General features: G+C 43.2%; 1 protein-coding gene across 3 annotated transcripts in view; it reads right to left on the bottom strand.

Moving 5' to 3' along the window:
• Positions 1–25,717, bottom strand: part of LOC125632051 (uncharacterized) — a 98,435-nt gene extending 72,718 nt beyond the window's left edge. For all 3 annotated transcript variants that reach the window (XR_012667049.1, XR_012667050.1, XM_075125421.1), the window contains exon 1: positions 25,585–25,717. Coding sequence is in view for 1 of the 3 variants with exons in the window: in XM_075125421.1 (XP_074981522.1) it covers positions 25,585–25,659 (75 nt within the window). In the remaining 2 variants the exon portion in view is untranslated. The remainder of the gene's footprint in view (positions 1–25,584) is intronic.
• Positions 25,718–27,057: the final 1,340 nt, after the last annotated feature.

The raw sequence follows: 27,057 nt of genomic DNA, 5'->3' as shown, positions 1-27,057 counted from the left end.
TCCAAGCAGAGCATCTCTAATCATCCTGGGAAATGGAAAGAGTGCTGAGAAGAGGGGTGAGCTGAAAGGAATGAAATCTGAAGATGGAGAGTCCCATCAGTGCATGTATGATAGGGTCAGTCTGACCATTCTTATGTTCCTCTGGGTAGTTTTAGAATCATAGCCTGCTTGGATCAGAAAAATCTCTCAAACCATCCCCACTCCTGAAGAGAAGAGCATGTTTTTCTTGAGATATGCCTCCATTTCTGTTTCAAGAATAACGCCAGTGATTATATATTTTTTTCTTTTCAGTGCTGATATGCTAGATAATAATGGGCTTCACAGAGAGAAGATGAAACAGAATGTTTTGTTTCACTCTTGACAATAGTTTATTAAAAGGTTCTCCCTTTTTTTTAGCATCATCATGACCTTATCCACTTCTAGTTAATTTCTTCCTCCTCCATAGAACCTTATTGTCTTTCCAACTCCATTATGTAACCCTTCTATTGAAAATCACAGATCTTGCCACAAAGGTGTCTCGCTCTAAGAAGATATTTTTAGGGCTATGTGCGGCTCTCAAGCCAGGCACATGACCTTCAATGGGACTTCTGTCACTAATTGACAGCAATCTCTGAAACTCTAAACCACATTTTCTTTTTGTCTCAATAACCTAAAAACCCCAGGCTCCCCACCATGGTTTGAGTTAAAATTTCTCAGTTTGATTACAGATATCTAGGGCCTGGGCCTGCCGTTGATCTATGTTCAAAGGGATAGATTCTCTTTTCTTGTTCCAGCCACTTTGCCCTGTTCAGGTGGCAGAGTGGTCAGAACTTGGCCCTAACCGGCCAGCTGAAACAAAGAATTTCACCGACATAGGGGAGCTCAGCTGGCATAAAGTGGGCACCATCTGTGCCCCCACTGGCATGGAGGGCAAGTTAGGGCTGAGTGGAGTGTGTTTGCCCTCCACCAATTCTCAGCTTGTGACCAGTGTTTCCTCTAATTTTTCCCACACATGTGCGGAATGAATTTTGTTATGTTCACCAATAGGGAGGTGATGTGTCACACTGGTGAACATAACAAAATTCATGTGGCAGGGGTGGGGATGAGGGGCTCAGAGTGTGGGAGGGGGTTCAGGGCTGGGGCAGAGGGTTGGAGTGTGGGGGAGGGGGAGGGTCCAGCTAGCAGTGCGGGCTCTGGGGTGGGGCTGGGGATGCGGTGTTTGGGGTGCAGGCTGCCCTGGGGCTACAGCAAGGAGAGAGGACTCTCCCCAGCTCTCTCTCCCTGCAGCAGCACCTGGCCTATGGGGAGGGGAGAGGTGCCTCTCCCCGCCATGGCAGCTCTGGGACCGGGGCGCAGGCTAGGCGCCTCTCCCCCCAGCTGTGGCATCTCTCCCAGCCTCAGCCCTGAGAGCCTCTGCAGTGCTCAATAGGCTGCTGCGCAGTCACACATCTCACAGGGAACTGAGCTTGTGACCATGGCCAGCTCTGGGCTGCTTTACCTTATGCTGAGGCTCAGACCAAGCAGCCATACCCATCTCTCGAGCTCACCTCTCCTTCTCTTTGCTGTGCAGACATGGGCACAGGAGACAATTTGGGCAAAAATGTCATTGGCTTCACTTGAAAAGTGTTGCACACAAATAGCAGGACCAGGCTCTCAAGCAAGTAGGGAAACCTTGGGGAAAACTTAAACACACATCACTGAAACAGAAATTCCCAAAGGAAAACCGTTTAAGCTGGCATTGACGTTGAGAGCACATACTACTAGTTTAAGGGTAAGAAAACATTGCAAGAACTTTGCTCTTATCCTAAAAATAAGCATTGGAAACCAGGAAATTCAGAGTCAAATGTAAAAGAACCTCAAAGATGTCAAGGCATGGAATCCACCCTTTCGAAAGTGTAGCACAAAATAATTACCGTAATGCTGAAGTAGGCACTCAGGTGTAGTGACAAATGCAACAGAGAATAGTCAGCCAGATAATAACTCTCTCTTTCATCACAGATGTGAAAACTTAATAGTATAAAACCAAAACACTCCTGGATATGTGTAGCCAGACAGACAGCCCCCCTTCCCCCCCCCCCCCCCCCCAGACCAGCATTGCTGGAAACACAGGAGGAGGAAGCCGGAACAGGGCACTTCCAGCACAGCCTTTGAAGCTGTGAAAGCACAGGTGTGCTGCTACAATGTGCCTCTGGGAACAGATACAACGATTAAGCTCACAGCAGGTAGAGGCCCTGTGACAGACATGACTCTTAGCCCCTACTAAATAGCGTGATGCACACACACCAACATCCTAGGTGGGAAAATATTTACCCTGATAAAAGAAATGTCCAGTAGTCGACACTTATTGTTTCTCTCCCTTGCAAGTGTAAACTACTCTTGCGAAAGCTGGCGTCACCCAGACAGACCAGCCTCAATCTGGCATAAGAAAGGAGAAAGAGAATAAAGGAGTACAGAGGTATAAGTAGGGGACCTACAGCACCATGATTTTGGAGTGCTTTTCACTATCTATCTGCTGGTCAGATAAGTGACAGCCTCCCAAGGCTTCTGCAGCTAAGAGGGTCCCTACGCCTTGTCCCTTATTCGTCTTTCTGCAGAATTGAGTGACCGATCCTGGCTTGGCACCGCTGGAATCGAGAGATGCAAGGAGGGTAAGAAGCACCCACACCTGATCTCCTATCTTTAGTGTACACATATTTTGAAATAGAGCTCTATACTTTGTTTTCTTTCTTTAGGATTGTGGCTTCAGTTTTGTAACTTGTTTGTGTGTGTAACATCTCTACATTTAAATAAGTAGGCACTAGCAATTTTGTAACCACATGATTAGAATCTAGCTTAATAAATTTTGGTAACCATTTGTGCATAAGCCTGACTTGTTTTCTCTGGTTTACTGTAAAGCAGCCAACACAATTAAAGAACCTCAGCCGTTTTGGCTCTAAAGCCTGGCCATTAGGTGAGAGTACTAAGAGCCTAGCGTTGAGTTGTGCCGCCTCCACGGGGCAAACTCTTGGGGCACCTGTCAGTCAATCCTGGCTGCCCGCTGCGAAGGAGCTCTGAGCTCTAGCAGTTAAAGTCACGGATGGTTAGGACCTTGGGGCATCCGTCAGCCTAGCCCGGGCTGCCCGCCGCGAAGGGACAGTGCGTCCTAGCGGTTAAAGTCACGGATGGTATAAACGGGCATAGCTGGCACCTCACCAAACATCCTTGGCCGTCGGCTAACAATATGGTGATATATTATGAATTTACTTCCATGCAGGAGGCTTTTTACCATAATTCATACACAGAAGTTAGTTCTAGGACATTCAGCAAGGATACCAAAATACCAAGTTCCTCATCACTAATAAAAGCATTCTTCAGGCCAGATGTAAATCAGCATTGTTCCATTGAGGTGACGGTAGCTATACGGATTTACACCAGCTGAGGATCTAGTCTGAAATTTTGGTATTTACCATGATTTATCCAATGCTTATGTAAGATTCGCTCTTTGCTATCCTAAGGTGCATGCTTGTCTTATGTGAGAAACATTTCTATAGTGAAAGAAACATGAGTAAGGCCTCAGTCTGGCTCCCTTTGAAATCAATAGTAACCTTATCACAATCTAACCCTTATTTTTTCCACCAAAGGGTAACAAATTTCTTCCTACATTTTAGCTAGAGATGTCTCCATAAATAAGACAGCTTTTAAAATGAATTAACATATACCAGGCCAAAATGATCTTGCAAAAACAAGAATAAAGTTCCGTTGGTTGGTATTCACTACGGGGATGCTGGAATTATTAAGATTGCCCAAAGCTTCCCATTTCAAGTCCCTGTTTATGGGTTGCTTACAACTTTGTAGAACTCTAACCTTTTGGGCTGAATTTTCCATGCCAGGTTACTACCTCTGACTGATTTTTTTTTTTTTTTAAACTACTGTCGAAACAGTTCAGCTGTTTCTGAGAAACTGGGCTAGAGGGGGGAAACGGTTGCTTTTCCAATGTTACAAAGTAGTGTCACCACCCTTCAAAGGTGGTCTTAATTGCCAGGAGCTCCTTGTCCAAGATTTCATAGTTTCGCTCAACAGGGGTAAGCTTGAGCAGTAGGTAATGGGATGTAGTATTTGCTCAGGTCCATGACTCTGGGGGAGGACTGCCCCAATCACTGTACTAGAGGGGGCAGCTTCGACAACAAAAGTTTGCATCATATCTGGATTGTTCAGTACTGGAGCAGTGGTAAAGGCAACATGCTCAAATGCATGTTGGGCCTTCGCTGACCAATGGAACTGGGGGGTTTTCTGGTCTACAGCAGTGAGAGGCTTGGCTTGTTTTGAAAAATTCAAAATGAACTTCTGGTGAAAGTTCGGGAAGCCCAAAAAACGTTGTAGGTCACATATAATGCAGGGGGCTGCCCACTTCCAGACAGCCTGCAGCTTGCGCAGATCCAACTTGATTCCTTCCAGGGGCAGGATTAGACCAAGGAACTTTGTTGAGGCCAGACTGAATGCGTATATCTCAAGGGTAATGTAGAGAGCATGTTGTCATAATCTCTCCTGGACTGTGCAATCATAAGTGGTGTTCCCAGTTTTTTTAACGTTTTCTCACAGATCAGATTTTCTAAACTTTTGTCATTTTTATTGTTCTCCTCTGGACTCTCTCCAGTTTATCTACATCTTTCCTAAAATGTGGTGCCCAGAATTGAATACAGCAGTCCAGCTGGAGCCTCACCGGTGCCGAGCAGAGTGGGACAGTTACTTCCTGTATTTTACATGCTCCAGTTAGTACACCTCAGAATATTAGTCTTTTTCTAAACTGCATCACAGTTCTGACTCATATTCAATTTGTGATCCACCATAATCCCCAGATCCTTTTCAGCAGGACTACCACCTAGTCAGTTATTCCACATTTTGTATTTGCACATTTGATTGTTTCTTCCAAGTGAAGTACTTTGCACTTCATTGAATTTCAAATAAAAAAGATAAACCAATTCTCCAGTTTATCAAGGTCATTTTGAGTTCTACTCCTGTCCTCCAAAGTACTTGCAACCCCTCCTAGCTTGGCATTATCTGCAAATTTTATAAGCATACTCTCCACTCCATTATCCAAGTCATTAATGAAAATATTGACTAGTACTGGACCAAGGCCTGACTCTGCAGTACCTCACTATATACAACCACCCAGTTTGACAATAAACCATTGATAACTACTCTTGGAGTACAGTTTTTCAACTAGTTGTACACCAAGCTTATAATAATTTCATGTTGACCACATTTCCCTAGTTTGCTTATGAGAATGCCAGGTGGTCATTTGAGTTAAAATTTCTCAGCTTAATTACAAATATCTAGGGCCTGAGCCTACTTTTTGATGTACATCAATGTGATCAATGTCTCAAAAGCCTTACTAAAATCAAGATATATCCTCTTAACTGCTTCCCCCCATCCACTAGATAAGCAACCCCATCAAAGAAGGAGTCTGACTGCAATTCTGTTCTGGTTCTACATCCTGTGCTTTGACCCCTAACCCATGCCCTGTTCCAGGTCAACATACCATGAATAGATACCCAAACTGAACTGTGACCAACCTCCATTGCCACATGCTGGCCTGGAGCAGAAAATGAGGATCTGGCTGGAGCTTACTCATATCCAGCATCCACCAAGGCTGGTGGCCTATTGGAGAATCCAACTCATATTTGGGAAGCAGCCTCTTATGGCTGCTTCATGTGAGGGCATGGGGCTGCTCAGCAAAACTCCTTCCAATGCATAGGGCACTACCTAATGAGGCTTGTGTTTCATCATGAGAGTCCTGATTTCAACTGGCCCGCCCTGCGCTGAGGGACTGGAGCCCTTTCTCTGCAGACAGCTGGGATCTGAAATCATTAGCCACTCCTACTGTTGCTCCACTTTGACAAGGTAAGTTTGTTTGGGGCTGAGTTTCTGATTGCAGGACCAGATACTACAAACCTTTCACACTGTTCTGACAGCAGTAAAGGGGAGGTCTGTGTGAGCGAGGTCAATAGGAATGGTCCCCATCTAAAAGGGATTCTTACATAAATATAACCTTGTGGGCAGACCTTCACCCTCTGTATGCAATTCCATGGCATTGGAGATGCACAAGCAATTAGCTTTCAAGGGTGGAGGGGTGAGCTAAACCTATTAACTTTGAGATATTTTGATGGAAGGCATTAGAGATGAGTAGTTCATGATACACCGCCCAGTCCCAGTCTCTCCCTCCAAGGTGGGTCAGTATTATCCCTGTGATGGGATCCCCCCCCCCCGAGGTGCAGCCTGGGACTGTGGGACTCTCTCCAGCCTAGGCTGTCTCTCACAATGCCTTGCTAGTGACCAGCAGCAAGCCCCTTCAGCCGCTGTGATCACTCAGCACAACAGCATATGGAGCCTCACACCCAGCTAGACTGCATGAATGCTCCCAAACCCACTCAGGAATCACACAGAGAAAAGCACCTGCCAAATAGCCAAATCCCCCCCCCCACACACACACACACACCCCTCAGGAATATACCATCTAATGTATTAATGTTCACCACTTCAACAATGGAAAGTGAACATACACTGGCCTTTGTCAAACCTGAGCAGATTTGCCACACACTTCATACCAACTCACTGGTAAAAATAAACAGTTAAACAAATGTATTGACTACAGAAGATAAATGTAAAGTGATATTAAGTGATAGACAAAAAGTCAGAGTTAGTTACCAAAAGAAATAAAATATAAGCATGCAGTCTAAACGCTCAACCCTATTAGATTGGGCAGCAACTAGACTAAGCAGTTTTTCTCACCCCACTGGATATTGCAGTCCAATAGTATACAGATTTCACCTTCGAAATCTGGGCCAGTCCCCTCAGTTGGAGTCTCAAGTCTTCAGCATCCTTGTTGCTTGCAGTGTATGTAGGTGAAGGAGAAAGGGCCTGTATGTGTCCACTCTGTCTGTTTTATACCCTCAGTCCATGTGCTTGGAAAACACAAGTCCAGGCATGTCTGTGGGTATTGCTGAGTCTCTCCAAGCAAGGCTGAGCAATTCCGCTGGTGTGACCTCAAGCAGGTGAGTCATTGCGTTGTAGCTCCCTTGCTGGACAATGGCTGTTGATGGGTTGTTTCACACCCTGCCCGGGCATTGGTTACTTTTCTTGCTGTTGCCTCTTGGGAGCTAATATCTGGCTGATTCCCCAATTTACAGCATGTTTTAGTGACCACCATACAACACAATTCTCATAACTTCACATGCATTAATGATACACATATACGGATATAGAAATGTCTTTCAGCAGATCGTAACCTTTCCCCTGATACCTTACAAGGCATGCTCTATATGTAATATCGCAATTATATACAGATTAGGAATATGGGGAGTTACAGGGTGCTCCCCCAAGGTATGTAACATCACAATCCCTATTATCTAGGGGGGAGAAATGGAAAGTGAGTGGGTGCAAGGAAGGTCATACACAACACCATTGACACAAATAGGATTAAATCTCTGTACTGACTATCAGTCCAGCTCCACCCACTTCCAGAGCCATAGAACCCAGGAGCCCTGACTCAGACCTGTGCCTTAAATCACAAGACTCAATATTCTCCCATTCAGACAGTCATAGAAGAGACAGCCTACAGAGACTCATTGCCACTGTCGGAGACCATTGCAAGTGGATGAGCAGGGAACTCCTTGGAGAGAATCCTTCGAAGTCAGGTTTCACTGAGAATCCCTGGGGAGCCATGTAAAGAAAAAAAATCTGCCTCTAACAAAAGATTTCTGTTCTCCAAATAATCAGCCAGTGAAACCCCTAGCAGGATGTGGTGATGGGCTGGATGATTCACCATGTAAGTGGCAGCAGCTGCAGTGTCTGGAGTCACCATAGGCCAAACCCTGAGGTCCTGAAAACTCAGGCTAGTCTCCCACTGCTCTCAATGGGAATTTGGCTTAGGGACTTGGCTGCTGCTGCCTGTCTACATAGAGGACTTGGGTGTTTTGATGAGGCCAATCAATGGCACAGGCAGCTCTGTCAGGGTTCCCTCCCCACTCTGAACTCTACGGTACAGCTGTGGAGATCTGCATGAAAGACCCCCTAAGCTTATATCTACTAGCTTAGGTTAAAAACTTCCCTAAGCCACAGATTCTTCCTTGTCCTTGGAACAGTATTGCTGCCACCACCAAGTGAGTTAGACAAAGATTTAGGAAAAGGACCACTTGGAGTTCCTGTTTCCCCAAAATATCCCCCTAAACCTCTTTACCCCCTTTCCTGGGGAGGCTTGAGAGTAAACAAGGTGAGCACAGACCAGCCCCTTGGGTTTTTAGGACACTAAAAACCAATCAGGTTCTTAAAAGCAGAATCTTATTATAAAGAAAAAGTAAAAGAAGCACCTCCGTAAAATCAGGATAGAAGGTAATTTTACAGGGTAATCAGATTCAAAGCATAGAGGATTCCCTTCTAGGCAAAACTTTAAAGTTACAAAAAAAAAAAAACAGGAATAAACCTCCCTCTTAGGCTAGGGAAAATTCACAAGCTAAAACAAAAGATACTCTAACTCATTTCCTTGCTATTACTTAATGTTTGTATAATTTTAGATTTCAGAGTAGCAGCCGTGTTAGTTTGTATTCGCAAAAAGAAAGGAGTACTTGTGCCACCTTAGAGACTAACAAATTTATTTGAGCATAAGCTTTCGTGAGCAATAGCTCACTTCATCATTCAGTAGGAGATGGATTACTTGCTTGGTCTCTCTCTTTATCTCTGGAGAGAACACAAAGAAAAACAAAACAAAAACCTTCCCCCACAGATTTGAAAGTATCTTCTCCCCTTATTGGTCCTTTTGGTCAGGTACCAACCAGGTTATCTGAGCTTCTTAACCCTTTACAGGTAAAGGAGGGATTTTATGCTACCCGTAGCTGTATGTTTATGAGAAGCTCTGTACAAATAAATGAAGAATGTAAATAAAAGAGCAAAGGTAGAACATCTGCTGAGTTCCTGCACTCAAGAGACTGCAGCCAAGAAAGAGATGATGGGAAACTAAGTTGGTGGGCAGCAACCCTGAGAAAAAGCAGTTTGGCTGTGAGGAGACTAGCCATGAAGGGTTTAAAATGTCTCTCTGTACTACCAAATGGAACTTTAATTTATCTTTGTATAATTGAAGGAAGGAGATCCATAAAAGTAATAGGTCACTCTAGGAGCTTGAAGGCTAAAATTCAATCCCTAGGCACATGTTTCTACCACTTACGCTCACCCAAATGAACTCAGATAGTAGCAGTAGCGAGCTCTTATCCTCCTGGTGGACTGTCTGCCAGAGAAGGATACGATACATGTGGCTGAGGAAATACAGAGGCACAGGAGTCACCCTACAGAATTGTCTGTTAGTGCTGCCAGCATGGAGAGCACAGCAGGGTACTGGGGCTTGGGTCCACCAAACCTGCTCATCTTGAGGAACCAGAGACTTCTGTTCCAGATCCCAAAACTTCCCCAGAGCTTCTAAAACTGCACCTGGATTCTCACCCAGCAGCACAAAAGAAGCTGTTTGCAGATGTGTCAAGTGTCATCTCCTGCAACACTCACATGCAGGTCACTGACAAATTCGTAGAGTCCAAATATTCATCTGGGCTGTGGGAAGCAGGCAGTCTTGAGCTGCAATTGATTCTCCTGTGTACCTGCTGAGCAGGCAACCTCTCTGCTCCCTTTACTGTTTTCCAGCCTACAGGGAGTGCAGAAGGGTAAGGAGTGGGTGATGGACATGGCCTAGAGTTGGATGTTGGAAGAAGTTCCATTCCATCGCATCCCCCTTAGATACACACCAACAACCACCTGGGCACTTTTGTGCCATAAGCAGCATGCCTTAGGTTCCCATGGTTATTCCAGGTTCCCCCTCTACAACTGCTTCTCGCTCTCTTCAGGCTCGCCCGCTGCCCTGTTTTGAGGAAGGTAGGGAATGAGCTCCTGCATCCCCACAACTGCTCAGGGGAGTACTTGCAGTGCAGTCAGTCAGTGTATGGTTTTATGTATATTTGCAAACTGATCATTGTGCATAGCTTGGCAAGAAGCTGCTCAATCCTCAGCAGCTGTATGTTTGGATCAACATCAGTTCCCACCTCGATGTCTGATAGGAAATGCTCAGGACCAGAGAGGAGGACTCTGTGGAATCCAGATGTCCCCCTGCTCCAATCTAGCCTCACCCCTTCTGATGCTGCAGAGTCAAGAGGGAAGACTTGAGTGTTCTGTGGTAGCCTGCTGCAAAGCCAGCAAACCCTGCTGCTGCAGCTTCAGAGACATTGTCTTGCTCTCCCTACATCATCCAATGGAAGGAAGAACCTGACCCTTGATTTGGAGTTTTTCCCTGGATTACAGATAACCCATCCTACAGTAACACACCTCTGCAGACATTAGAATGCTAGAGACTCGATCTCGGTCACATGGGCCAGGAAATAACAGGTTAATTTCTTTGGGTTATGCCAGCAGTACTGCGTGTCTGACCCTTACTACATGGCTCTGGAAGTGGGATTCACAGCCATGCCTCCAATACCCACTGACTCCAATGAGGCAGGAGGGAGGTTGGGACTGGGAAGTAATGGGCAGGGGGAAGGAGGGAGAGAGTAACAGACAGTCTGAAGAGGAATAAGGAAGGGGAAACTGGAACTGGCTGGGCAAGACAACTGTGGCTAGGTGCGGGAAGGAGAGACCTAGTGGATGGGGAGATTGGGACTCAGACGGCAAGCCAGGAATGGGAAACTAGGACTGGCTTTGCAAGGAGAGGAGACTGGGATGAGAAGTGGACAAGGACAATTTGGAAGGAATAGGGCAGAAAGGGTCAAGCACAGGGAGGAATGAGCAGAAGAAACTGTGGCCACAAGAGCACATTTCCTTGCATAGCATGGAAGAGAACCCAACATTCCTCAGCTGTCAGCAAATACCTGTGAAACCCACTGGCAATGTGTATGTCTCATCCACCTCCAGTACTGGCCCATGTAGAGGATGACAGCCTACTACTACTATCAGTTACTCTGTTAGCTCAAGCGGTGAGATCTGTGTGGTGGAATTTCTAGTTTTTCAGTTTGCTTTTTTAAAAACTAGGAAATTTCATGCAAAAAATATTTTAAAAAGCATTAAGGTTGTAAAGTCAAGCTCTCAAAAGATAGCACGTGCCAGAATTAAAGTTGCCTGTGAAACTTTAGTTTGACTCTTTGTGCATATGTGCTATGACATAGTCTTTAATTGCATTATCACACACTCCTTTTTTTTCCACAGAATGAATCAGAGTTTGCTCGTGCCAGAAGCCATTGTCTGTAGGTCTCCGTGCATTTCTGGTAAAAGTTGGAAGGTGTGTAGTGAATGAGGCAGGGGGTTATAGGAAGAGAAAGAAAAGTCTCATAGTTAAGGTAATTGAATGCTGCCCTGGATAACTGGATTCTCTCTCTGACTCTGCCAGAGTTCCTATGTGATTCTGGGCAAGTAATTTAATCCAGATGTTTGACATGTGCACACTAATTTGTGTTCTTCATTTTTCAGGTGCACAGCTTGATACCTGAGGTCCCATTTGCAGAAAAGCTGAGCACTCACAGCTGAAGCTGAAGTCAATGCGAGCTGTACTTTAAACAAATAAAGTACTCTGAAAAATCAAATCTAGGCATCTTAAATCAGTCACCTCAAGTTAATGGATACTTTTGACCTTAATCTCCAAGTGCCTCAGTTCCCCATCTGTAAAATGGAGCTAATACCACCCCCTTATCTCCCAGGGGTGTTGTGAAAGTAAAATAATATTTGTGAAGCACTCAGATACTATACTGATGAGTGCCATAGAAAAGCCCATAAACTAATCAATATATTGGTCTTTAGAACAGGGTTTGAATAGAGTACAATAAATAAGCTCTGGGGGCCACACAAGAAACCATGAGAATAATATAAAATATTGAATAGCTGCTCACTAAATGAGCACCGTCCATTCTGTGCACTGGATGAGGCAGGAGTCCTGTGGAAAAAACCGTGTGTGTGATCAAGTAATTAAAAACGTTATCATGATGCAGGAGCTGCTTTAAAATTGCACAGATTACAGTAATTCTGGCATTCCCTATCTTTTGAGAGCTTAACTTCCCAACCTTAATTATATTCTTTTAACATAGTTTTGTGTGTGTAATTAATGATAAATAATCATAATTAATAATACAGCAGAGCTTTGATAAGCCAACTATCATGGTATGTGGGGAGATTATATAAAATCTTGATTATATTAATTTATGTAATCTAGGGAACGGTGAATATAATTAACAAACATCATGGGGCATGACCCTGTTTTGGAAAACAGAGGGCTTAGAATAAATAGAAGTTTAGATAGCAGCACAGGAGTCATTTACACAGCAGCATAGTTCGCACAACCCTTTACAAAACGGATTCAAATATATTTCCTGTCCCTAGGAACCACTCTAGATTCCCCATGAAGTCAAGTCATATCCTACAGTGACTCCAATGAGAAAACAATCTCTACTATTTATCACCGTGTAACTCTGCAGTGGTTCCACAGTATCATCCATCGACAGTTGTCAAGTTGGTGCTATTGGGAGAATCACTTTCTATTAGAAAAGTCGTGAGGGATTCATGCCTCCACCTTTCCTTGGGGGTTTCAGCTTTCCCTGGATTCCTGTTATGGAAGGTCTGAATGTTGCTTTTGAACAGGGTTGCGACTTTTTACTTGGTCCAAGTTTGTGGTCTCTCCTTACTTTAGGTAGTGGTTTAGTCTGGGCAGCGGCAATAAGGAAAGAAGAAGCAAAACCCATGACCTGTACATCACTACTGAACAAGAAAAATAATGGGCATGATTCAAAGGCCCCTGTAGTTAATGGAAAGGCTCCCACGGTCTTTGACGGACTTCAGACTGGTCCTATCTAGAACCAACCAATACAGCAAGAGGAATTTTTTTTAATTACCTTTTAGATGTTCATGTTCACATCCCCAAATAGTTTTATTTCCTGTTTTTGACTATAATTGTCTTGAAACACTGAGGAGGCAGGGTAACAAGTAGCAAAGCCAAGCATAAACTGTAACCCTGAATGTTTCAAACATTAACAGCCTGGAATTATCATAAAGAACCATGGCAACAACAGGCAATTAATTCACAATTATTCAGATTACCATAGAAACTGGACTGACATACCAGGAATTATCTATAATTTCTCACTCCAAACATTCAAGCATAGTCTATAATTTCCATAGTAATTGCCTACTTGTAATAACCACAGAAATATTATAAAATCTCTATAAAACTCCGGAAATTCTTAACCAAAATATATATATATAGCAAAACAAAAAAACCACCTGCCAGCAATCTGCACAGCCTTAGCTTGCCTTATAATACACTGCATGGAATCCAAAAAGCTTTAATTGCATTACAGATGTTTAGGTTCTGACTGAGGGTAACTATTGTACCTACACTCTAGCCGACATCAGCATTCAGCTTTCACACTTAAATATAACTTCACAACCTCCAATCACTCCTCTGCAAGGGAAATCTCATTATGAACTTGATCCAGTCAAATTTGAAGGAAGAATGACAAATCACAACACAAAGAAACTGCCAAATTGGAACAAGGCATCCACATGGGGCTTGTTGCTCTTCTTACTGACTGACTGTGGCATACAGGATGTAGCTATTGCAAAGCCTTTTTGTTTCTGTTTATTGCATTTGTACATTGTTAAGAATTCTCACCCAGTGTAGAGTTCAGCAGCCATTTTGTTCTCGGCTTGTTCTGGAGGAGACACACAACCACACAGACTTTACTTTTGTTCTTTCCTGCGGTTTAGTTTAATCTAAAATAAACCATTTGGGGCCTCAGTCCTATCATTGGAATAAGCTTCCACCCACATAAATTCCATTGCAGGATCAGGTTCTTAAACTGTCAATGTGTTTTGCAACTTGTACATGGAAAAATAATGACTGTGGGAAAGTCTCTTTTGAAGAAGCAGCCTAACACACAGTCTGGATCTGACCTGAGATTAATTAATGCTCAATATAAGAAAAACTAAAGCAATACACATCAAGTTTCCAAACAGCAGTGTGTTTTGTCTGAGTCTACTAGTTCTGCAAAGACCTCACTGCAGGAAACACTATACCATCATGCAGTTTTTCCTATGTTCCTTGTACAGTTTCTCAGTTTCTGAAAATCCCTAACTACAGAAAACTCTACTAAAGCATCTAGCATAGGCTGCCAGGATTCCAGACCAGATGGTCTGTTCCACTAGGACTGTTCCTATGTAAAGTACACTTGGGAGCTATTTCTCCCAAGCTATGGACTTTCTGGTAGGAGTGGCTGCTTCTGCTATTGTTAAAGAATTGTTTCCAGTAAAAGATTCTGCAACGATCAATGCTACTAGCAAAAGATGAGAAACTGCAGATGCAAAAAGAATTTTGAAAGTACCAAACACTGAGGAAATTATTTAAAAAGTGAATGTAAATTATTAAATATGCTGGAAAAGTAGATAAAAAGCTGGTCCCTAGTCTTTTTTTTAAAAAAAGAATAATCTAATGCAGCGGATCCCAAACTATGGGTCACAACTCCAAATGGGGTTGTGTCATCAGTGGATGGGGTTGCAATCCCATGCTCTACAAAATGGTGTTCTCTATGCTGTCTGGGGTCACAGGAAGCAATAAAGTCTGAAAATGGGGTCATGCTGGCAAAAAGTTTGGGAACCGCTGGTCTTATACATTATTTGAGGACGTGAAACAATACCTACTGGGGGGGGGGGGTCTGTGACTGGGACACAGGCAGTTGTAGCCAGTGGTTAGAGCAGCAGTCAGGCTCCATGGGTACAGCAGGTGTCAGGAGTCAGGAATTGGAACCAAGGGTCAGAGCCGGAGTCAGAGACCAGGAATCGGAGCCAAAGCTAAAACCAAGGGTCAGAGCCAAAGTGAGCGGTCAGGAAATGGAGCCGAGGGTCAGAGTCAGGTTACCTGGAGCATGGCAAGGCTGTGCCCAAGGCTAGGAACAAGCAGGCACAGAAGCTATTGCAGTCACGGTCAAGTGTTTTGAGCAGCCACTTTGCTGCTAATGCTACTCCTGTGGTTTAGGAGCCAGTCTACTGACTCTAGAAACCAATCAGGAGGTATAGCGGATCAGATGGCCTACGACAGGAAGCTGCACTCTTTAGGTTGCCCAGACTTCATCCAGACTTGCTTTGCTGCAGGCCCTGATTCTTGACAGTATGCTTTATTATACAGTTTTGATTGACTGAGTTTTTGGGAAGTCACCCTTTTGGGAATTGTGAACAAAACCAAGAATTTCATGCTTTTGGATCAAACTGACTGGCATTTTCGGAATGAATGACTAGGGCCTGGTTTGACAAAGAGGTAAATTATAAATAGCGAATCTCCCCTCCCCACCAAATTGGAGCTTTGGTTCAGATCAATATCAACGTTTGGATGCTTTTCCGCTTCTTGTCAAATTACACAGAATTCCCAAGTCTGACAATTAGGAATGGAAAACACACTGTTACAGGGTTTCACCACTTCCTGCTTCTTGTGTTTTCTAAATTATCACAAGAACAGCCTATCAAGTAGTATTCTTGCACTTTTACTTTCAATCGAGTCTAATTAGGAAGTTTAGAAGAGCAAAAAAAAGTGAAAAATACTTGAAAAAATAGTTAATCCAAACTTTATTGAACCTCAACAAAAGTTTGGTTCTCTTTTGGTTTGAGTTCTGGATGAACAATCATACCAATGAGGCAGTGTAATCTAGTATAACTAGAAGTCAGATGCCCTGAGTTATACTCCTAACTCACTGCGTGGCTTTGAGCAAAGCACTTAACTTCTCCAGGACGTGGTCAGTTATAAAATAGATATGCTTACCTTTCAGAGCTGTAGTAAGGCTTAATTAATTGATGCTTGTTGAGCACTTTGAGATACATCAGTAAAACAACTATATAAATGCAGAGTATTGTTAATTTTATCAGAACTAGGGTCCCTCCCTTTCTCCTTAATGTTAATTTACAGGGGAGCATAAGTGTGCTGTGCGGAAGGCACAGTTCTCTTCTGGCTACAAATGTAAGGTACGCCCTATATATGATACTTAACTTGAAATCTGTGCTTGAAGACAGGAACAAAATTATTCTATCTAAGATACTTATCATAGAATCATAGAATATCAGGGTTGGAAGGGACCTCAGGAGGTCATCTAGTCCAACCCCCTGCTCAAAGCAGGACCGATCCCTGACTAAATCATCCCAGCCAGGGCTTTGTCAAGCCTGACCTTAAAAACTCCTAGGGAAGGAGATTCCACCACCTCCCTAGGTAATGCATTCCAGTGTTTCACCACCCTCAGAGTGAAAAAGTTTTTCCTAATATCCAACCTAAATCTCCCCCACTGCAACCTGAGACCATTACTCCTTGTTCTGTCATCTGCTACCACTGAGAACAGTCTAGAGCCATCCTCTTTGGAACCCCCTTTCAGGTAGTTGAAAGCAGCTACCAAATCCCCCCTCATTCTTCTCTTCTGAAGACTAAACATCCCCAGTTCCCTCAGCCTCTCCTCATAAGTCATGTGTTCCAGTCCCCTAATCATTTTTGTTGCCCTCCGCTGGACTCTTTCCAATTTTTCCACATCCTTCTTGTAGTGTGGGGCCCAAAACTGGACACAGTACTCCAGATGAGGCCTCACCAATGTCGAATAGAGGGGAACGATCACGTCCCTCGATCTGCTGGCAATGCCCCTACTTATACATCCCAAAATGCCATTGGCCTTCTTGGCAACAAGGCCACACTGTTGACTCATATCCAACTTCTCGTCCACTGTAACCCCTAGGTCCTTTTCTGCAGAACTGATGCCAAGCCATTCGGTCCCTAGTCTGTAGCGGTGAATGGGATTCTTCTGTTCTAAGTGCAGGACTCTGCACTTGTCCTTGTTGAACCTCATCAGATTTCTTTTGGCCCAATCCTCCAATTTGTCTAGGTCCCCTTGTATCCTATCCCTACCCTCCAGCATATCTACCACTCCTCCCAGTTTAGTGTCATCTGCAAACTTGCTGAGGGTGCAATCCACACCATCCTCCAGATCATTTATGAAGATATTGAACAAAACCGGCCCCAGGACCGACCCCTGGGGCACTCCACTTGATACCAGCTGCCAACTAGACATGGAGTCATTGATCACTACCCGTTGAGCCCAACAATCTAGCCAGCTTTCTATCCACCTTATAGTCCATTCATCCAGCCCATACTTCTTTAACTTGCTGGCAAGAATACTGTGGGACTCTGTGTCAAAAGCTTTGCTAAAGTCAAGGAACAACACGTCCACTGCTTTCCCTTCATCCACAGAGCCAGTTATCTCATCATAGAAGGCAATTAGATTAGTCAGGCATGACTTGCCCTTGGTGAATCCATGCTGACTGTTCCTGATCACTTTCCTCTCCTCTAAGTGCTTCAGAATTGATTCCTTGAGGACCTGCTCCATGATTTTTCTGGGGACTGAGGTGAGGCTGACTGGCCTGTAGTTCCCAGGATCCTCCTTCTTCCCTTTTTTAAAGATGGGCACTACATTAGCCTTTTTCCAGTCATCTGGGACCTCCCCCGATCGCCATGAGTTTTCAAAGATAATGGCCAATGGCTCTGCAATCACATCCCCCAACTCCTTTAGCACTCTCGGATGCAACGCATCCGGCTCCATGGACTTGTGCTCGTCCAGCTTTTCTAAATAGTCCCGAACCACTTCTTTCTCCACAGAGGGCTGGTCACCTTCTGCCCATGCTGTGCTGCTCAGTGCAGTAGTCTGGGAGCTGACCTTGTTCGTGAAGACAGAGGCAAAAAAAGCATTGAGTACATTAGCTTTTTTGACATCCTCTGTTACTAGGTTGCTTCCCTCATTCAGTAAGGGGCCCACACTTTCCTTGGCTTTCTTCTTGTTGCTAACATACCTGAAGAAACCCTTCTTGTTACTCTTAACATCTCTCGCTAGCTGCAACTCCAGGTGTGATTTGGCCTTCCTGATTTCACTCCTGCAAGCCCGAGCAATATTTTTATACTCATCCCTGGTCATTTGTCCAATCTTCCACTTCTTGTAAGCTTCTTTTTTGTATTTAAGAGCAACAAGGATTTCACTGTTAAGCCAAGCTGGTCGCCTGCCATATTTACTATTCTTTCTACACATCGGGATGGTTTCTCCCTGTAACCTCAATAAGGATTCTTTAAAAGACAGCCAGCTCTCCTGGACTCCTTTCCCCCTCATGTTATTCTCCCAGGGGATCTTACCCATCAGTTCTCTGAAGGCGTCAAAGTCTGCTTTTCTGAAGTCCAGGGTTTGTATTCTGCTGCTCTCCTTTCTTCCCTGTGTCAGGATCCTGAACTCGACCATCTCATGGTCACTGCCTCCCAGGTTCCCATCCACTTTTGCTTCCCCTACTAATTCTTCCCAGTTTGTGAGCAGCAGTCAAGAACAGCTCCGCCCCTAGTTGGTTCCTCCAGCACCTGCACCAGGAAATTGTCCCCTACATTTTCCAAAAACTTCCTGGATTGCCTGTGCACCGCTGTATTGCTCTCCCAGCAGATATCAGGGTGATTGAAGTCTCCCATGAGAACCAGGGCCTGCGATCTAGAAACTTCTGCAAGTTGCCAGAAGAAAGCCTCATCCATCTCATTCCCCTGGTCTGGTGGTCTATAGTAGACTCCCACCATGACGTCACCCTTGTTGCTCACGCTTCTAAACTTAATCCAGAGACTCTCAGGTTTTTCTGCAGTTTCATACTTGAGCTCTGAGCAGTCATACTGCTCTCTTACATACAGTGCAACTCCCCCACCTTTTCTGCCCTTCCTGTCCTTCCTGAACAGCTTATATCCATCCACGACAGTACTCCAGTCATGTGAGTTATTCCACCAAGTCTCTGTTATTCCAATCACATCATAATGGGGGCTTATATAGCCCCCATTAGCATAGTATCTGAGCACAATCACAATCCATTGACTTCAATAGAGCTATGACAATTTACACCAGCTGAGGAGCTGCCCCCAGGTTTTAGGGCTCATGGCCCCATTTCAGCAAGGTACTCAACTACATGCATGAGTCTAGGGTGACCATTCGGCCTGTTTTAGCCAGGACAGTCCCTTTTTTAAGCCCTTTCCTGGCCGCCCCAACTTTTGTGGCAAAAGTGGGCATTTGTCCCATTTGCTCTTGCCGGCTTAATCAGAAACTCCCTTTTCTCAAAAAAGTGGGGTGCAGCAGATCATGGGGGTGGGGATAAGCGGTGATGCTAGCCTTGCACACAGGAGAGGGGAATCAGGGCTCGGGCGATCAGCAACTGAGGCCTTGCGCGGGGGGCAAAGGCGGCTTGAGCAAGCAGCTCGTGCTAGCCCCATGCGGTGTCCCATTTTCCCTTTGGGAAATAGGGTCACGCTACACATGACTAAGTCCCTAAGTAATCCCACTGAAGTCACATGATTAATATTACATCCATGTTAACTTGGCATAGTATTTAAGCACACAAGTAGTAGGACTATTCACGTGCTTAAAGTTACACTCTTGCTTAAAGAAAGGGAGTACTTGTGGCACCTTAGAGACTAACCAATTTATCTGAGCATAAGCTTTCGTGAGCTACAGCTACAGCTCACAAAAGCTTATGCTCAAATAAATTGGTTAGTCTCTAAGGTGCCCCAAGTACTCCTTTTCTTTTTGCAAAGACAGACTAACACGGCTGTTCCTCTGAACTCTTGCTTAAATCTTTTGTTGGAGGAGTGACCATATCCTCTGTAAACATGACATGAGAAGGACAACGCTCCCACTTGATCAGGTCTGATAGCCCCTCTAGAAGAGGGTAGTGATAACTTACACTACATAGCCTATTACAGGGCCAACAGAATCCCCCACTGAATTTTCACAAGGTTTCATAAAATGGAAAAGCTGCTTTCAAAGAACATTCAGAAAATGTGCAAACTAGCACCTTACAAAGAAATACATAGTAGAAGGGTCCTGAATGAGAAAGACTTGGACAATGAAAACAATTATCAAACCTTTACCTTTTTTCTTGGGCTTTTGATGAAAGCTGGGGCTGTTTCTCACAACCTTTCCTGGATTTTAGAAAGCTTTATAAAGGCTATAAGATTAATTGCTAGTCCTAGTAAATGGCAGGTGATTGATGGCTTGCTGTTATCACTCATTTGATCTCAGAGAGATCAATCCGCTTCTCACTTTTATCAGTGGCAAAAGGAAAGTGTTTGTGTTCAGCGTGACCCTGGGATTATACCCCCACCGGGGTTGAGAGACTTGTGGGAAGGAAGCACTCAGGGCCTGATTCTTCTCTTGCCCTCACTTGTGCAAGTTGTAAGTAAATCCACTGATCTAAAACCAATGTAAGTTAGAATAGGCTGTGGGAGCTGGAGGCAGTTAGTTCTCACATAATAGAAAAAGGAACATTTTATAAGTGACATTCAGAAATTAACCTCTTCATATGTGGGCAAAGGACTTATACAAAGGTCAGCCAGTTGGCAGCACAGTTTGTAAGTGAAATTCCTGATCAGTGCGGCCACTTCCACTGAAAGTAGGAGCTTAAATCCTATAAAGATCTGAGTCTGTGTGTTCTCACAAGCAGCAGCAGGAGAGTCCTATCAACATGATTTGGACATGAAGGCCTTAATCTCTGATAAGAACAGAACTTGACCAATGGTGTATAGATAGGAACATGGTAGCCTGAAATTACAGAGTGGGTGAAAGAATAAACCCAGTCTCTCAGCTCACTCGGAGTTATAAATTATCCTGAGAAGAAAGATCATTGAAGACACTCCCATGTTTTGTTTTTTCTATCTCTACAGTTCCCATTTGGGGCTTTGGGGGATATGGAGAACTAGCAGTAAGTGAGCCCTCACCCAGTATTGCTGGGTCTGGTTAATGATTTTGAGGAGTGATGGTTGAAAGCCATGTCTGAGTAATCCTGCCATTGTCAAGGATCAATCTATGATCACACCCATTTGCTCAATATCTCCCACAATGAACATGCCTGATACTGTAACTTCTTAAACCTGCCTCCGCTGCAGGAAGGGCTTGACCCCCTGCAAGGTGCTGAGTTCATTCAACTCCAACTGAGTTCACGGGGCGCTGAGGGCACTTTAGCCATTGACAAGGTCGAGCCCTAAGCATCCCTTCCCCAAACAGAGAAAACCTACAAAAGCTGATTTTTTTCCACTTGTTTTGCTGGTAGACTATGATGATGCTTGTGTGAAGTGACTGGCTGGCTGTTCCTTACAAATGGAAGTCTCAACACACCCAAGTAGTTGATATAAGAAAGCAGTCAAATTTCTCTATACCAAGTGCATTGCTTTCAAAATACTTCATAGTGTCCAGGATTCTTCCAGCACACCACAGACTGTATTAAGTAACTTGCTGCACAGCTCCTTGCTGTCAGTAGCATACACAAATAAATCCTCTCAGCTGCACCTTAAAGACTTATCCAACATGCATTGAAGTCAGTGGGAGATCTTTAATTTACTTCCCTGGGCTTTGGACCAGACTCCTCACATATGGAAGTCAGGCCTCTTAAATCTGCTATAAATTCAGGTACTTTTTTCTCTTGAATGTTGACTTGTTTCAGAAGCTAAAACTTTGATTTTAGATATTTTTCTTGGGTGATTACAAATCTCCTTCTCTGATGAAAATTTGGAAAGGGTTCAGAAAAAAGCTACACCAGAATGATTCAGGTCTGGAAAACCTGCCTTCCAGTGAGACACTAAAAAAGCTCAATCTATTTAGCTTGTCCAAGAGAAGATTAAAAGTTGACTTGATCACTATCTACAAGCACCTACCTAGGGAAGAGGTTTCTTATTGCAAACAGCTCTTTAATCTAGAAAAAAAGGCACGATGATATGCAATGTCTGAAAGCTGAAATTAGACAAAATTCAGAGTAGAAAACATTTTAACAGTGAAGGTAATTAACCACTAGCACCATTCATATTCTTATCCCCTGCCCACCACTCTGGTACCCGAGAACCCAAATCAACCCCTTAATCCACACACAAATGCACCTCTTTGCTGAAATGGTTATTTCTCTTCTCCTCCCTTCCCCCACTTTTACCATGTTCTTTCTTTTCCAAAAGGCTATCAAATCAATTTCTTTATGGGAAAAGCGAGATTAAGTCACTTACACAAGCCACATCGCTGGGGGTATTCTTTATCTAAACAGAACCAGTTCAGACTAGTTTTTGTAAAACACCATTTCCAAAGCTCTCTAGCAAGAATATTAGATTACAAACATATCATCACAACAAACTCTTTGGTTCATCAGTGATTCTGAGGACTGGACAGTGTTGCATAGCAGCTTTCCAGAACTGGTTTTATAAATGAACACTTTGATAGGTGTAATCTACACTACATCTTGGTGGCTACCAAGTTTCGGGGGGGGGTAGAGTTAGGGGTACAATAGATTTACAAATTAGCCAGTATAAATCCAACTATTCTATTATTAAAACCAAAGAGAAGGTAAGCAATGATTCATCTCCTATCACGAGTAACAAAGCTCTGTTATTCCGAATGGAAAACGGATTGGCTGACAATACATGTTGCTGGGATACTAAACAAGAACATGATCCATATAGACCTTTAGTAGATTTGATTTATCAATTGATGGATATGAGACCCTTATGGAAAGAAAAGAGTGAGTGTACTTTGAATATTCAGAAGGACAAAATGACATACTGTACAACCCTAGCCAGAATCTCTCTCTTTCTTTGATTTCGTATTTGCAAAAGCTAAACATAAAAACCCCTGCCAAGCGCACATTCTTTGTAGAAGGCAGCAAGACATCAGGTGCCAGTTTGTCATTACGTGGTTCACTTATGTAATAGCAATTAAAACGCTGTTTTAAGTGATTGCAGCTAAGTAAAAATTTCCTCTAGTTACTTATTAGCCACAGTACCTTGCACCTGTCGAGCAGATTACACTGTGACAGGCAGAGTTCACAAACAAGCAGTGGAGGGTTACAGATATATGTCAGAATCACAGTACCCAATATACATACTACTTGAGCCATCAAGAAAATACTCCCAGCTACTCAGATGACCTGACCTACTAGTTACCTGTTAAAAGTCTTAGGCCCCTTAAAGAGAAGGAGAAAAAACAAACTATTAACCTGAAGATAACTGGCAGAGAGTGGGCCAATTACTCTACACTTACTTCTCATGCCCCTATTTTTACCTATGTTGTCCATGTAGCATCAGCACCCATTGCTATAGCAGAGCAATGCAAGAAAGCATATAAAGAAAAAGCAACTGAAAGAGAGAATAGTTTACAGAAGGAAAAGGCTTCCACACTGCAGTGTGACATTTCTGCCTCTCTGATGGATTCCCCATCCCAAGCCACCCTATGGAAAGCAGGTGGTTAGTGCTGCAAATAGGTCAGCAGTGCACGCACAGCATACATTCTAGCACACTTTGTGCATTTGCGTGTTCACCAGAAGCATTCAGATTTTGGGGACTGGAGGAATCACAAACAGTTGTGGAACGGACACTAACGACAGATCTACACTACAGGGCTAAGTTGACCTAAGTTACGCAACTCCAGCTACGTGAATAACATAGCTGAAGTCGATGTAACTTAGGTCGATTTATTGCAGTGTCTACACCATGCTGGGTCAAGGGGAGAAACTCTCCCATCGACTTACCTTATGCTTCTCGTTCCAGTGGAGTACCGGAGTCAAGGAGAGAGCGATCGGCAGTCGATTTGCAGGTCTTCACTAGACCCGCTAAATCGACCCCTGGTAGATCAATCACCAAGCATTGTTCCCCTGGTAAGTGGAGACAAGCCCTAAGCCTAGCTGCTACAGAGGAAGAGTGAGAGAAAAACACAGAAAGAGTAAAAAAGGGAATAAGACGCAAATTAGCCCCCCCTCTAGAAACTTGGAATGAAATCTACAGCAGCTGGGTCTTTTTTAGATCTCTCTCTCTATTCCGTGTTCATCATTGTAGTATTTTGTCAACTTATAAAATTACATTGACAACAACCACTTATAGTAAATAATCTGTTCAAATCTTGTATTTAGCAGTGATGCTTTGAGTTAGTTTGCCAGGCCTGAAGAAGTGCTCTGTGTAAGCTCAAAAGTTTGTGTCTCTCACCAACAGAATAAAAATATTACTCACCCATCTGGTCTCTCTAATAGACAACAAACAGTAAAATTATAGTTCTCTTTTCCCCCACCCTCCACCCCTTTCCTGGCAGGTAGTCACGGGTATTTTTTTGTCCTTGTAATTACTAATATCATATTGTGTGAGAAAGCCATAGTGAAGAGATAGGCCTTGCATTTCATCCTGAAAGAAATAAGAGTCATTGTCATTCATAATCTCTTGGAAGAGTTACACAAATGTGGGCCAGTTCCTGAGACAGTATGAAGCCCTGCTCTTGTAATCTCACTCACGCGTGCTGTTGGCTATTTGATTGTTCCAAAAAACCAGCTTGGGAGCTTAAATTCATTACTCTGCTCGACACTAAAAATCATAGACTGAACAGAGACACTGAATGTATGGCTTATTACAACAATCTGTTACCCATTAACCCCTTCTTCTTGTCCTATGATTGCAGAGGTTTTAATGGGCCACTCTACCTTGAATGGTCCCTTACAAAATATGCTAGCTACTTTTGCTAAACAATCTGTTCCACCTTGCAGTTTGCTGTGACACTGGGAGTTCCTTTCCCAGACCAGAAGAAGAGCTCTGTGTGGCTTGAAAGTTTGATTTCTCTCACCAAAAGAAGTTGGTCCAATAAAAGATATTATCTCATCTAAAGTATCTCTCTGTGCCCGGTAAATGCATTTGTTGTGGCAGAACCTGACTGCAAGAAGAGACATGGTACCCACTGACAGTTTTCTCCATCCTAACTTAGTCACTGAAAACACACCAGGAACAGATTAAGGCCAAAAGTGGCCCAGGTTGACTAAAGCCACAAAAGCTATAACAGTAGTCATTAGACTCAGTGGCCACGGACCTTGTCACAAAACTAGGCATAACTGGAGATGGTCTACATTTTTTTAATCATTGTTGTTGAAAATGTTTTAAAAGATAAAATTATTTTTGAATTTGAAGGAAACAAAATTTTTCACTTCTTTTGAAGTACTCTGATTTGTGTACCAAACAAAATGAAAAAAAGTTGATTTTTGTTTTGTATCACTACAGTTTGTTTCATGTTGGTTTTTGAGAACCAAAATATTTTGGTTCTCTTTGTCTCCCGTTTATTCCCCCCAAGGTGTGGACCATTTTTCCTAGAAAAATGGGAGAGAAAGGGGTGGGGGAGCAATACAAAGAACAAAAGTTTTTAAAATGTCAGTTTCAAAAACTGAAATGAAAATTTTCAATCTGAAATAAACCAAACATTTTCATGTTTATTCATTTAATTTAAAAAAATTCAGAAAAGTCTGAAAATTTTCCACTAGAATTTTGCTATGGAACCAAACTCCTGATGAGTTGGTAATATAATGGCCCACAATGAAATGGGTCATTTCAACAAATCTCTGATACATCAGTTCACATACATCACACCTAGTCCTTAATTAACTGGGTTAGCAGAAAAGTCAGTGCAAATACCAAAGAACTTGCATTTTTAAATACATAAATACATATATACATACATAAAATCAACTCCCTGCCAGATTCAAAAAATTTATATTTAGAATTGTTAGAATATTACAACTCACCTCACAATGCTTCATTAGAATCATCCATTCAGAGACATGTGGGCAGAAGGACAAAAACTTAAGTCCCCAAACCATTGGCTTCTTCAGCCAAAGACTATTCACCTGAAGTAGGTCCAAAAGAACTAAATCCCAGGGAACTAGAACAGAAGAAATACCATGCCAAGAATACTCAAGAGTTAATCCCATTGCAAATGGGAAAGAATCTTAAATTTCAAACAGAAAGCAGCTGGAACATGCCAAGGTAATAGATATGCCATATACACCGAAGTCTTATATCATAATTACCCCTGAGGCCCAAACCAATTGGATGAGCAAAAACAAGCTCACAGAGGACATTGGGGATCAGGGCGGAGCAGGGGATGGCCCTGATTAAATGTAGTGTGCCTTATAAATGAAAGGAAGAGGAACTCTCTTGCATTGAGTGTGTGCTAAGAACAGATTTAGGCAGCAAGAAAGATAGGCAGGTGTTGCAGTTAGAGAGCAGCCGTGAAATAGGGGCTGTGTTTAGAGCTAACAAGCAAAAGGAGTATGAAATACTGTACTGGATTATGATGATCTAGGAATCATTGCATGCTGGAGCAGCAAAACCAGTAATAATAAAAAGCGCTTTTTTTAAATCCCAGCACTGAGCAATGAAGCGATGGTCCCAGATGGACACCTAACCAGGAACCCAACCCTGTGAACAAAGGATGAGATAAATACTGTAACACCATTGTGGATTTATGAGAGGATTGCATCAATGACCAGCCTGGGGGCAGTGGCAGTAATTGTCATGGGATCTTATTGGGTTTAGTGGGAGAGGACCAGGGCAGACACCAAATGAACTTCCAGAGCGCTATTCCATCTTTCTCCCGGCTTGTCCAGTGCCACTCTACTCTCTTATGCAGAATGTTGTAGAGTAGGTGCTAAAAGAAGCAAAAAGTATTGTATTTCTCAGAAGGTATGATGATTAGGAGAAGATATTCCTATTTCCAGTTCATTGATTGGATCTCTTTCAGTAAAGATGACTCAAATAGAAGGCTACTTATTCACATCAAAACACCCAAAGCTTTATCACTCCTACCAGATTTCCTGGCAGCTTCCTTCTGTATAGTCACAGAGAGAAGAAGGAGAGAGGGCAAATAAGTTGCCTCTCCTTTATTGCAAAGGGATATGCACCATTGTGGTGAAAATGTATTCATTACAATAGAAAGCCAGTTCTTTGCCTCTATGGAAGACTGGTAGCTGTTCTATTGGACTATGGTGGTTAAATAACAGAACCAAACAAATAGCAACTTACAAAGCTTACATAGAAAAACAGACATTTGTCCAGTGTTAGAGTCTGTAAATGGGCATTAGGTAGTTTAGCATGTAGTACATACTTAGTAGTATGGTTTCCAAAGTGGGGTCATCATGAACAATATGATCCAGATATCTCCAAATATTCCACTAAGCACTAAGTATTGGATGCAGGTTAGACTGCAAATAAATAGC

This window comes from Caretta caretta, chromosome 2 (genome assembly GCF_965140235.1).
Source record: "Caretta caretta isolate rCarCar2 chromosome 2, rCarCar1.hap1, whole genome shotgun sequence".
NCBI lineage: Eukaryota > Metazoa > Chordata > Testudines > Cheloniidae > Caretta > Caretta caretta.
Note: the sequence above shows the minus strand (reverse complement) of the source record. Positions and strands in the feature narration are given on the sequence as shown.